At 59.3% G+C, this 13,511-nt stretch overlaps 1 protein-coding gene across 1 annotated transcript in view; it reads left to right on the forward strand.

The window, feature by feature from the left end:
- Window positions 1-10,315, forward strand: part of LOC309684663 (transmembrane protease serine 9-like) — a gene marked incomplete at both ends in the record, with an annotated part of 29,204 nt that extends 18,889 nt beyond the window's left edge. The window contains 6 exons of the mRNA XM_082500530.1: window positions 3,752-3,971; window positions 4,229-4,368; window positions 4,842-5,019; window positions 8,876-9,073; window positions 9,340-9,485; window positions 9,959-10,315. Coding sequence (XP_082356656.1) covers window positions 3,752-3,971; window positions 4,229-4,368; window positions 4,842-5,019; window positions 8,876-9,073; window positions 9,340-9,485; window positions 9,959-10,315 — 1,239 coding nt within the window. The remainder of the gene's footprint in view (window positions 1-3,751; window positions 3,972-4,228; window positions 4,369-4,841; window positions 5,020-8,875; window positions 9,074-9,339; window positions 9,486-9,958) is intronic.
- Window positions 10,316-13,511: the final 3,196 nt, after the last annotated feature.

The following is a 13,511-nucleotide window of genomic DNA, read 5'->3' on the forward strand; positions in this document are numbered from 1 at the left end:
CCTGCCCATTTCCACTCCAGAAGCTGGTGGAATTCTTTAGTCGGCTGCAGGAGTTGCTGCAGGTCCTGTGGGGGAAAAAGGCTTGAGCAGCGTGACGAAGAGGCTCCAGAGCAGGCCGCCCTGTTCCACGACCATTTCCTTCCGGGGCAATGCCTGCTGAGCCAAAGGCATCCTCAGTGCCAAGGCCTGCTCTGTCCTGCCCGCGCTCCTCTGAGCGCAGAAGGGCTGATGTTGACTCGGTTGTAGAAATAAAGTTCCTGATTTTCACAGCTGAGCGTGCTTGAGTCCAATTCAGTCTCCGGTGCAAGGCAAGGACTTGCATGCCCGGCGCCTGCCAATGAGGCCGCAGGCAGACAGCAGGGCACGAAGGGAGAGTGACTCCCAGGGGCTGAAACGGTGCCTGGTCAGAGAGGAGGGTGCTCAGAGCCACCATGGGACGCAGAAGACTGGCACATGGAGGATAGGAAACAGTGATGTGACCTGCAGACAACTTTGGGGCTATGCATTAAGGCACACAGCTGGAGATTAGGGCCCAGCGTAAGCCGTAGCTAATTGAACAGACGGTGTGAAACTCCTGAGCGTGACAAGAGAAATTGCTGACCACAGCAAAGAGTGAGAAGCCAACAGGGCTCTCAGTCCCAGAAGGAAGAGCCGGATTTCAGGGGATTGATCCCCCCTTGTCTCCATTTTCCCTGCTTGAACATCCCCCTCATCTTCCTTGACTCCTCCCTTTCTCCTCCCTTGTCTCTCCTCCCAAACAAGGGACCCACCCCAGGTCACTTCCTCCCTCTCCTCCCAGGTTTGTTCCATCGGTGAAGAGATTTGGTGTTTCAGGTGCTGGTAGCTCGGTCGCCTGGGACCGCCATGGCGTTACTGATGCGGCTTCCTGGGCACTGCTGTCCCTGCTAGATTCCTCTGCCCACACTGACCCCAACCGTTCCTCCAGTTATCTGTGCAGTGTGGCCACTCTCATCGTTCCTCCTCGACCACCTGCCAAACGTGGTGCTGGAATAGCAGAGTACCCACGGAAGACAAGCTGCCTTCTCTAAGGCTTCCTTCTGTCTACTCTACGCAGATATGGGGCACCACCTTCAGGTCACATTTCAGAAAACAAAGCAGCCTTGAGTGAGTCCAGTTTGGGGCCCGGTTCTGGCGCCTGTGAAGCCATGAGACTCCTCAAGGAGGGCCTCGAGAGCAGCTCTCCCACTTTCAGAGCCAGCCTGCCCTGCCATCTCGGGGACCAGGTTGCGCACTCAGCTGTGTGCCTTCCGTCCGGCCACACAAGGCAGGGTGGCAGCAGGAGGCTCCCACACCGTGCATGAGCTTTGAGGCTGCCATTCTTCAAGCCACTGCTCTCTGCGCTCCAGGGACTCAGCCCTGCTCAGCAAACGCAACGCACGTGGCCGGCTCCTGCTTTTCTCCCAGGACTGCCCCGCACTCCAGCACGGGCGCAAGGCTCCACCATACAGCTGTAGAAGGCAGACCCATGAGTCCTGGTTTAGGCTGGACAAGGGTCAATTTCTCTTTCTAGGGATGCTGTGACAGGAATGCCAATAACAGCTATTGGGTTTAGTTGTTGTTAAGCGATGTTTACATAATTCAAGGACTTTTTTTTAGCTTCCCATAGAAGAACAGACAGAGCGATGGAATGGCCAATGAAATACTCCACACCATAGATGACATGCCCAGTATATAAATGGGGGTTAGCCAGGGGGTGGGAACCCGCCATCACTGCTCGGGACGATGCCAGCTTCTGGGCAGTGCGAGTGCCTGGTGTTCTTCTTGTTCTTGTGTTATTTTGCTTTCTCTGATATTGTTCTATTCAAGTGTCTTTGTCTCAACCCAGGAGATTTTTTTCCTTTGCCCTCCTTTTCTCCCTCTTGTCCCTTGCGGGGGGAAGAGGGGGTAAGCGAGCGGCTGCGTGGTGGGGGTTAAGCCATGACAAGGGTTTACCCAAGCCATGGAGAATGGCCCGTGGGGCTGAGAGCGGGAGCATCCTTCTCTGTCTAGAGCTTAACGTTGCGTGTCTTTGGCCATGCAAAGCAGGTGCCACAACTGCCCTTGTCAGTGTTGTCCCAGAGCAGCACTCTAACTCAGCGACAGCAAGGACAGAAAGCCTGCCGGAGGGTGCTGCTGTGGCTGACATAGCCCGTGTGGACTGTGCTGCACCTGCCTTTCACCGTGCTTTGTGCGGGAAGGTTGGCACCGCTTGGGTACGCCTGGCTTATTTGGCTTGCGCATCACCGCTTGCCTGCTGCGGCTGTAGCCAGATGGGCCCCTCAACACCCAAAAAGGTGCGTGCTGCCTGTAGCAGTTCTGTTCTGTTCTCTGGTGTATGTGTTTTGGGAAGGCCCTGGTGGCACAGGGCTGCAGAGAGCGGGGTGGCAGTGAACTTCCCCAAGAGGCCGCGATGCCACACGGGGTTTTTTGCTGCCAGCTGTCAGCAGGCAGCGCTCGCAGCCAGGCGCTGCTGCCTGCCGCGGGGCCTGCACAGCCTCGTCCCGCAGGCAGAGCGTTCAGCGGGGGTCTGTCGGGGGTGTCCCATGCCGGCTTCTGCCTCCCCTCCTGCCGGGAACCCCCCATGGCGCCCCCCCTTCTGCCAAGAGGCCACCGGGCCCGGTGCCCGGAACCAGCGACTGTGACATCAGCCCCGGGAACAAGAGCACTGTGGGCAGCGTGAGCACTGCGGGCACTACGTCGGCTGCGGCACTGGTGGCGACAGGCCCTCGGTTCGCTTCTTGCAGGTGCCACGTGCCGCCACTGGCAGCAATGAAACTGCTCCTCGTCGTCGTCCTGCTGGCCCTGTGCTGGCCTGTGCAAGGCGCGTGGGACAGCTGTGGGTAAGTGGCCCCAGGCTCTGGGGGGGAGCTTGGGCAACCCTGATGGGGTTCACTGGAGGGAGCCCGCTTGTCCCCCGTGGCCACAGCTTCCCCAACCCCGCCTGGGAGCCTCAGATCCTGGCCAGCACCCCGGCTGCTGGCACAGCTCCTCTGCGGGGCTCAGGCAGAAACAGGGGCGCACGCACGCCCGCCCCAGGGGGTTCCCTGGCCCTGCTGTCCGTGCAGCGCCTTGTGGGGAGGGAAGAGGGCTGACCTTCAGCCTGAAGCGCAGCACGCCGTGGAGCAGGACAGTCATGAGTTTCTGGTTACAGAGGGACCTGCGGGCTCCGGCCCATGGCTTACCAGTACGGCATGTCGCGCGTGGTGGGTGGCACCAATGCCCGTCCAGGAGCCTGGCCCTGGATCGTCAGCATCCAGGACCCCTGGGAAGCAGGCACGGGGCACATCTGCGGAGGGTCCCTCATCAGCCCACAGTGGGTCCTCACGGCGGCACACTGCTTCATCGAGGCCAGGTAAGGAGGGCCAGGGAAGGGGGCTGTCCCCACCACCCTCGCGGGTGCCCTGCGTGCAGCACCGCCTGCTACTCCCATCCCCGTTCCTGCCAGTACGCCCAGTGCCTGGGCACTGCCGAGCCCAGCCCAGAGACTGCTCAGGAGAAGGCTGGGCTCGGGCCACTGCTTCCTAGCAGCCTCCAGCGCCACATGGCTCGTGCCTAAGGCATGCCAGGGCGGTGGCAGCCTGCGTGGCACTGCTCTCCTCTCTGCCTTGGGAAGCAGAAGGCAGGGAACGGCGGGGCTGCTGCAGCGCGTGGCTCCGCTCCCTCTGACCCCCCTCTCCATCTGCCTTCCAGGCACATCAGCATGTGGCGCGTGGTGATCGGGGCCACCCAGTTGACTCGGCTGGGCCCCGAGGCCCAAGTGCGCCATATTAAGCGGCTGCTGGTTCACGAGCACTACAGGAATATCACGCAGAGGAACGACATCGCCCTGCTGGAGCTGGACCAGCCGGTCCAGTGCAACTACTACACCCAGCTTGCCTGTGTGCCCGACGCCTCACTTAGAGTGTCAGAGCTGCACACCTGCTACGTCAGCGGTTGGGGCGCCACCACTGCAAGATGTGAGTTCCCCCAAAGTGCTGGTGTCCTGAGTGCAAGCTCGGCACACTGGGGAGAGGGGTTGGGCTTCCCGAGAGCAGAGGCGAAAGCCGGAGTGAGGCTGCGGGGACATATGCCTCCAGGGAGAATGGGCTGACCCACCGCCCAAAGCCAGACAGAGGGGAAACACGGGCACAGTGCCTTCAGGACGCAAAGCCAAGCCCTAGGGAAGGGGTTCACCCAGGCAGGGGGGGAGCTGCTGGGGCTTCATTGCTTTCTGTGCTCACAGCTGCAGGGTCAACGGATGTCCTGCAGGAGGCCAAGGTCCAGCTCATTGATGTCAACCTCTGCAACAGCAGCGGGTGGTACAGAGGGGCCATCCACAGCCACAACCTGTGTGCTGGCTATCCGCAGGGTGGCATCGACACCTGCCAGGTAGGACGTGCTGCAAGTCAAGCCCCGGCAGCACCGGCAGCCCTCTCGCAACGCCCAAACATCGCCCGGCACGTGCTTGGCCTGGCAAGTCACCCTGCCACCGCTGGGTCTCCACTGCTGCTGGTGCTCACCTCCCCTTCCCCAGCTGCAGGTCCTTGCCCAGTCCCCGCCTTGTCCCAGAGCCCGGGGACGCTGCCCAGAAAGCCCATCCTGTGCTCCCGGCAGCCCATAGGTCCAGATCCCAAAGCATCCCCCTTCCACACAGCCGGGAGCACTGTGCAGAGATGAGAGAGCGCCCGACCTTACAGGCCCTCCACCCCCTCCCACACGAGGCTCTGTAGGCTCCAGCGCCGGAGCAGAGCCGTTGTGTGCAGTGAGCAGAGCTCTGGCAGGTGCTGGGAGAGAGAAGGAGCCGGCCAGAGCGCTGACAGCGGCCACCCAACACCACCTCAACCCTCTCTCCTCCCCTGCAGGGTGACAGCGGTGGTCCCCTGGTGTGCAAAGACAACAACGCGGACTACTTCTGGCTTGTTGGGGTGACCAGCTGGGGGAGAGGCTGTGCCAGAGCCAAACGGCCCGGAGTCTACACCTCCACCCAGCACTTCTACGACTGGATCCTGGTCCAGATGGGACTGCACCCAGCAGTAAGGGGTACTCCAACAGCACGGGCTTGGAGTCATTTTCTCACCGCCTCAACCCCCTATCAGAGGCCAAGGCCAACACCAACACCACCGGGCACGATTAGCTCCTGCCCATTTCCACTCCAGAAGCTGGTGGAATTCTTTAGTCGGCTGCAGGAGTTGCTGCAGGTCCTGTGGGGGAAAAAGGCTTGAGCAGCGTGACGAAGAGGCTCCAGAGCAGGCCGCCCCGTTCCACGACCATTTCCTTCCGGGGCAATGCCTGCTGAGCCAAAGGCAGCCTCAGTGCCAAGGCCTGCTCTGTCCTGCCCGCGCTCCTCTGAGCGCAGAAGGGCTGATGTTGACTCGGTTGTAGAAATAAAGTTCCTGATTTTCACAGCTGAGCGTGCTTGAGTCCAATTCAGTCTCCGGTGCAAGGCAAGGACTTGCATGCCCGGCGCCTGCCAATGAGGCCGCAGGCAGACAGCAGGGCGCGAAGGGAAAGAGTGACTCCCAAGGGCTGAAACGGTGCCTGGTCAGAGAGGAGGGTGCTCAGAGCCACCATGGGACGCAGAAGACTGGCACATGGAGGATAGGAAACAGTGATGTGACCTGCAGACAACTTTGGGGCTATGCATTAAGGCACACAGCTGGAGATTAGGGCCCAGCGTAAGCCGTAGCTAATTGAACAGACGGTGTGAAACTCCTGAGCGTGACAAGAGAAATTGCTGACCACAGCAAAGAGTGAGAAGCCAACAGGGCTCTCAGTCCCAGAAGGAAGAGCCGGATTTCAGGGGATTGATCCCCCCTTGTCTCCATTTTCCCTGCTTGAACATCCCCCTCATCTTCCTTGACTCCTCCCTTTCTCCTCCCTTGTCTCTCCTCCCAAACAAGGGACCCACCCCAGGTCACTTCCTCCCTCTCCTCCCAGGTTTGTTCCATCGGTGAAGAGATTTGGTGTTTCAGGTGCTGGTAGCTCGGTCGCCTGGGACCGCCATGGCGTTACTGATGCGGCTTCCTGGGCACTGCTGTCCCTGCTAGATTCCTCTGCCCACACTGACCCCAACCGTTCCTCCAGTTATCTGTGCAGTGTGGCCACTCTCATCGTTCCTCCTCGACCACCTGCCAAACGTGGTGCTGGAATAGCAGAGTACCCACGGAAGACAAGCTGCCTTCTCTAAGGCTTCCTTCTGTCTACTCTACGCAGATATGGGGCACCACCTTCAGGTCACATTTCAGAAAACAAAGCAGCCTTGAGTGAGTCCAGTTTGGGACCCGGTTCTGGCGCCTGTGAAGCCATGAGACTCCTCAAGGAGGGCCTCGAGAGCAGCTCTCCCACTTTCAGAGCCAGCCTGCCCTGCCATCTCGGGGACCAGGTTGCGCACTCAGCTGTGTGCCTTCCGTCCGGCCACACAAGGCAGGGTGGCAGCAGGAGGCTCCCACACCGTGCATGAGCTTTGAGGCTGCCATTCTTCAAGCCACTGCTCTCTGCGCTCCAGGGACTCAGCCCTGCTCAGCAAACGCAACGCACGTGGCCGGCTCCTGCTTTTCTCCCAGGACTGCCCCGCACTCCAGCACGGGCGCAAGGCTCCACCATACAGCTGTAGAAGGCAGACCCATGAGTCCTGGTTTAGGCTGGACAAGGGTCAATTTCTCTTTCTAGGGATGCTGTGACAGGAATGCCAATAACAGCTATTGGGTTTAGTTGTTGTTAAGCGATGTTTACATAATTCAAGGACTTTTTTTTAGCTTCCCATAGAAGAACAGACAGAGCGATGGAATGGCCAATGAAATACTCCACACCATAGATGACATGCCCAGTATATAAATGGGGGTTAGCCAGGGGGTGGGAACCCGCCATCACTGCTCGGGACGATGCCAGCTTCTGGGCAGTGCGAGTGCCTGGTGTTCTTCTTGTTCTTGTGTTATTTTGCTTTCTCTGATATTGTTCTATTCAAGTGTCTTTGTCTCAACCCAGGAGATTTTTTTCCTTTGCCCTCCTTTTCTCCCTCTTGTCCCTTGCGGGGGGAAGAGGGGGTAAGCGAGCGGCTGCGTGGTGGGGGTTAAGCCATGACAAGGGTTTACCCAAGCCATGGAGAATGGCCCGTGGGGCTGAGAGCGGGAGCATCCTTCTCTGTCTAGAGCTTAACGTTGCGTGTCTTTGGCCATGCAAAGCAGGTGCCACAACTGCCCTTGTCAGTGTTGTCCCAGAGCAGCACTCTAACTCAGCGACAGCAAGGACAGAAAGCCTGCCGGAGGGTGCTGCTGTGGCTGACATAGCCCGTGTGGACTGTGCTGCACCTGCCTTTCACCGTGCTTTGTGCAGGAAGGTTGGCACCGCTTGGGTACGCCTGGCTTATTTGGCTTGCGCATCACCGCTTGCCTGCTGCGGCTGTAGCCAGATGGGCCCCTCAACACCCAAAAAGGTGCGTGCTGCCTGTAGCAGTTCTGTTCTGTTCTCTGGTGTATGTGTTTTGGGAAGGCCCTGGTGGCACAGGGCTGCAGAGAGCGGGGTGGCAGTGAACTTCCCCAAGAGGCCGCGATGCCACACGGGGTTTTTTGCTGCCAGCTGTCAGCAGGCAGCGCTCGCAGCCAGGCGCTGGTGCCTGCCGCGGGGCCTGCACAGCCTCGTCCCGCAGGCAGAGCGTTCAGCGGGGGTCTGTCGGGGGTGTCCCATGCCGGCTTCTGCCTCCCCTCCTGCCGGGAACCCCCCATGGCGCCCCCCCTTCTGCCAAGAGGCCACCGGGCCCGGTGCCCGGAACCAGCGACTGTGACATCAGCCCCGGGAACAAGAGCACTGTGGGCAGCGTGAGCACTGCGGGCACTACGTCGGCTGCGGCACTGGTGGCGACAGGCCCTCGGTTCGCTTCTTGCAGGTGCCACGTGCCGCCACTGGCAGCAATGAAACTGCTCCTCGTCGTCGTCCTGCTGGCCCTGTGCTGGCCTGTGCAAGGCGCGTGGGACAGCTGTGGGTAAGTGGCCCCAGGCTCTGGGGGGGAGCTTGGGCAACCCTGATGGGGTTCACTGGAGGGAGCCCGCTTGTCCCCCGTGGCCACAGCTTCCCCAACCCCGCCTGGGAGCCTCAGATCCTGGCCAGCACCCCGGCTGCTGGCACAGCTCCTCTGCGGGGCTCAGGCAGAAACAGGGGCGCCCGCCCGCCCGCCCCAGGGGGTTCCCTGGCCCTGCTGTCCGTGCAGCGCCTTGTGGGGAGGGAAGAGGGCTGACCTTCAGCCTGAAGCGCAGCACGCCGTGGAGCAGGACAGTCATGAGTTTCTGGTTACAGAGGGACCTGCGGGCTCCGGCCCATGGCTTACCAGTACGGCATGTCGCGCGTGGTGGGTGGCACCAATGCCCGTCCAGGAGCCTGGCCCTGGATCGTCAGCATCCAGGACCCCTGGGAAGCAGGCACGGGGCACATCTGCGGAGGGTCCCTCATCAGCCCACAGTGGGTCCTCACGGCGGCACACTGCTTCATCGAGGCCAGGTAAGGAGGGCCAGGGAAGGGGGCTGTCCCCACCACCCTCGCGGGTGCCCTGCGCGCAGCACCGCCTGCTACTCCCATCCCCATTCCTGCCAGTACGCCCAGTGCCTGGGCACTGCCGAGCCCAGCCCAGAGAGTGCTCAGGAGAAGGCTGGGCTCGGGCCACTGCTTCCTAGCAGCCTCCAGCGCCACATGGCTCGTGCCTAAGGCATGCCAGGGCGGTGGCAGCCTGCGTGGCACTGCTCTCCTCTCTGCCTTGGGAAGCAGAAGGCAGGGAACGGCGGGGCTGCTGCAGCGCGTGGCTCCGCTCCCTCTGACCCCCCTCTCCATCTGCCTTCCAGGCACATCAGCATGTGGCGCGTGGTGATCGGGGCCACCCAGTTGACTCGGCTGGGCCCCGAGGCCCAAGTGCGCCATATTAAGCGGCTGCTGGTTCACGAGCACTACAGGAATATCACGCAGAGGAACGACATCGCCCTGCTGGAGCTGGACCAGCCGGTCCAGTGCAACTCCTACACCCAGCTTGCCTGTGTGCCCGACGCCTCACTGAGAGTGTCAGAGCTGCACACCTGCTACGTCAGCGGTTGGGGCGCCACCACTGCAAGATGTGAGTTCCCCAAAAGTGCTGGTGTCCTGAGTGCAAGCTCGGCACACTGGGGAGAGGGGTTGGGCTTCCCGAGAGCGGAGGCGAAAGCCGCAGTCAGGCTGCGGGGACGTATGCCTCCGGAGAGAATGGGCTGACCCACCGCCCAAAGTCAGACAGAGGGGAAACACGGGCACAGTGCCTTCAGGACGCAAAGCCAAGCCCTAGGGAAGGGGTTCACCCAGGCAGGGGGGGAGCTGCTGGGGCTTCATTGCTTTCTGTGCTCACAGCTGCAGGGTCAACGGATGTCCTGCAGGAGGCCAAGGTCCAGCTCATTGATGTCAACCTCTGCAACAGCAGCGGGTGGTACAGAGGGGCCATCCACAGCCACAACCTGTGTGCTGGCTATCCGCAGGGTGGCATCGACACCTGCCAGGTAGGACATGCTGCAAGTCAAGCCTCAGCAGCACCGGCAGCCCTCTCGCAACGCCCAAACATCGCCCGGCACGTGCTTGGCCTGGCAAGTCACCCTGCCACCGCTGGGTCTCCAGTGCTGCTGGGGCTCACCTCCCCTTCCCCAGCTGCAGGTCCTTGCCCAGTGCCCGCCTTGTCCCAGAGCCCGGGGACGCTGCCCAGAAAGCCCATCCTGTGCTCCCGGCAGCCCATAGGTCCAGATCCCAAAGCATCCCCCTTCCACACAGCTGGGAGCACTGTGCAGAGATGAGAGAGCGCCCGACCTTACAGGCCCTCCACCCCCTCCCACACGAGGCTCTGTAGGCTCCAGCGCCGGAGCAGCGCCGTTGTGTGCAGTGAGCAGAGCTCTGGCAGGTGCTGGGAGAGAGAAGGAGCCGGCCAGAGCGCTGACAGCGGCCACCCAACACCACCTCAACCCTCTCTCCTCCCCTGCAGGGTGACAGTGGTGGTCCCCTGGTGTGCAAAGACAACAACGCGGACTACTTCTGGCTTGTTGGGGTGACCAGCTGGGGGAGAGGCTGTGCCAGAGCCAAACGGCCCGGAGTCTACACCTCCACCCAGCACTTCTACGACTGGATCCTGGTCCAGATGGGACTGCGCCCAGCACCATCGGCTACTACAACACCACAGCCAGTCTTTACTTCAACCCCCTATCAGAGGCCAAGGCCAATACCCACACAGTCGGGCGGGTTTGCACCATGTCCATTTCCACGCCAGAAGCTGGTGGAATTTTTTAAGCTGCTGCAGGAGCTGCTGCAGGTCCTGTGGGGGAAAAAGACTCGAGCAGCATGACAAACAGGCTCCAGAGCAGGCTGCGCTGTTCCACGACCATTTCCTTCCGGGGCAATGCCTGCTGAGCCAAAGGCAGCCTCAGTGCCAAGGCCTGCTCTGTCCTGCCCGCGCTCCTCTGAGCACAGAAGGGCTGATGTTGACTCGGTTGTAGAAATAAAGTTCCTGATTTTCACAGCTGAGCGTGCTTGAGTCCAATTCAGTCTCCGGTGCAAGGCAAGGACTTGCATGCCCGGCGCCTGCCAATGAGGCTGCAGGCAGACAGCAGGGCACGAAGGGAGAATGACTCCCAAGGGCTGAAACGGTGCCTGGTCAGAGAGGAGGGTGCTCAGAGCCACCATGGGGTGGAGAAGACTGGCACATGGAGGATAAGAAACAGTGATGTGACCTGCAGACAACTTTGGGGGTATGCATTAAGGCACTCAGCTGGAGATTAGGGCCCAGCGTAAGCTGTAGCTAATCGAACAGACGGTGTGAAACTCCTGAGCGTGACAAGAGAAATTGCTGACCACAGCAAAGAGTGAGAAGCCAACAGGGCTCTCAGTCCCAGAAGGAAGAGCTTGATTTCAGGTGTAGTTAACGGGGGATTGATCCCCCCTTGTCTCCATTTTCCCTGCTTGAACATCCCCCTCATCTTCCTTGACTCCTCCCTTTCTCCTCCCTTGTCTCTCCTCCCAAACAAGGGACCCACCCCAGGTCACTTCCTCCCTCTCCTCCCAGGTTTGCTCCATCGCTGAAGAGATTTGGTGTTTCAGGTGCTGGTAGCTCGGTCGCCTGGGACCGCCATGGCATTACTGATGCGGCTTCCAGGGCACTGCTGGCCCTGCTAGATGCCTCTGCCCACACGGACCCCAACCATTCCTCCAGTTGTCTGTGCAGTGTGGCCACTCTCATCGTTCCTCCTCGACCACCTGCCAAACGTGGTGCTGGAATAGCAGAGTACCCACAGAAGAAGGTTTGCTCCATCGCTGAAGAGATGGGGTGTTTCAGGTGCTGGTAGCTCGGTCGCCTGGGACTGCCTCGGTCCCCGCCACTGCCTGCATGCATGTGGGCCACCCCCACGTACTGGGTCCATTAATTTGGATAGGTATGCCACTGGTTTCCTTTTTCCGCCCCGTCCCTCCATTAGGACTCCATGCGCTATCCCTTCTGCCACGTTTACAAGAAGGTGAAATGATTTTGGTTTCTTTTTTTTTTTTTTCTAGGGAGGGGAGGGCTAAAACCAGGGCTTTTATTAGCTTCTGCTTCAGTTTTTGTAATGGCTCCTGTTTGTCTTCTGTCCACTGTATTGGACCTTCTTTTACTAGTTTGTCATACAGAAATTTTACTAATTGAGTGTATCCCTCAACCCATAGTCTACAGTACCCTAGTAACCCTAAAATCTTCCTTATTTCTCTTTTTGTTCTTGGGACACTTAAAGCTGTAATCCCAGAAATTCGTTCTGGATTGATTTCTCTTTTTCCTCCACTAATTAAATGCTCTAAATACCTTACTTCCTTTTGTACAAACTGCAGTTTTGCCTTTGACACTCTTAATCCTTGTTCTCCTAAAAAATTCAGCAAACGTATCGATGTCTCTTTCTGACTTTCTGCTCTTTCTCTCCCGATACCAACAGATCATTTCCATATTGCAAGATTCTTACTGCGGGTTCTGCCTGGAACTCCGCTAAAATTTTCTCTAGCATCTGTCCAAATAGATTTGGGGATTCTGTGAACCCTTGAGGCAGGGAGGTCCAGCAGAGTTGCTGCTTCCTCCCGGTGTCCGGATCTTCCCATTCAAAGGCAAATAAGTTTCTACTCTCCTCTGCTAACGGACAGGCCCAAAAGGCATCTTTAAGGTCTATTACACTAAACCATTTATGATTATGCGATATTTTACTCAGGAGGGTATATGGGTTCGAAACCACAGGCTGCTGAGTCTGTACTCGTTTATTGACTTCTCGTAGGTCTGCGACTAATCTCTATCTCCCCTCAGCCATCCTGACCGGTAGAATTGGACTATTGTAAGGTGACATCCAGGGTTCCAACAATCCATCCTTCAACAATGAATCAATTACTGGTTTTAGACCTTTCCTCCCCTCATAAGATACGGGATATTGTTTTATCCTTACTGGCTGGTCCTCTTTAACTTCTAGTTTCGCGCAGGTTCATTTACTTGTGCTGTTTTCTTCTCCTGGCAACGCCAGCAGCAGAGCGGTCGGAGGAGAAGGGTGAGTGCCAGGCTGGTGGTGCGGAGGGGCGTGAGTGTGATGTGCGCGGTGGCCCCGGAGGGCACTGAGAAGGGTCGGTTGGTCTGGCTGTGCAGGGGGATGCTCTGCCTGCAGCGACGGCCCGAGCAAGCGCGGCCTTGGGGAACCGTCTGGTTGAGCGTTTGTTGGTGTGCTGGAGAAGAGCTGGGCAGGTGTCCCAAAGGGCAGCCTTTGGTGGGACGTCCTTCACCCCAAAGCTTTGTGGGACCTTTTTGAAGCCACCCTGGTGAGGCCTCTGCTCCTTCCACCCAAGTACTTTACGTTTCACACCGTGGAGTGGTCATTTCTGACTGCATCCTCAGCAGGACCTGGGGCCGGTGGCATTAGCTTCAACTGTGGAGCTGTAGAGACCTGGCAAGGATGGAGGAGAAGGAATGAGGCTCCTGGTGAAGGGAGGGAAGTGAGGAGGTGCAGTGTCCACGCTGGCGTTGAGGAGTGTCTGGGCAGGAGAGGACATGTTGGTGTAGGAGCCATGGAGCAGCCCGTGGCCAGAAGCAGAGGGTGGACACGGGGAGCATGGGCTCAATGTGAGAGGGAGCACAACCTCGGCGCAGCGGGTTTAACTAGAGGGCTGGGAGCGAGAGCGGCGTCCAGCATGGGCAGGGGAGCTGGGTCTGCTCCTTCTCCATGTGATAAATGGTGGTTTGCAGGTAGCATCTGATTGCACTTGCTGGAACGCAGAGCGGGAGAGAGTTGTGTCCTGGTTTTCCCCTACAAAGGCAAGACATGGGTGGAAACGTGGCAGTGGGGAGGGACTGGGAGTAACTGGGACCCCCCATCCGCCTCCCAGCCCCATCGCGCTGGGATGGGGCTGCACATCACCCCAGGGTTTCAGGGCTTGAAGGGTTGTCCCCGTGTCCCTGCCAGGCTCACAGTGGTGGCACGCTGCTCTGCGTCGGGCTGGGGGTGGCTGGGAAAGGTCTGGCACGCTGGGGCCATCACTGACTCTCA

This window comes from Vanellus vanellus (genome assembly GCF_965231255.1).
Source record: "Vanellus vanellus genome assembly, contig: HAP1_SCAFFOLD_66, whole genome shotgun sequence".
Classification (NCBI taxonomy): Eukaryota; Metazoa; Chordata; class Aves; order Charadriiformes; family Charadriidae; genus Vanellus; species Vanellus vanellus.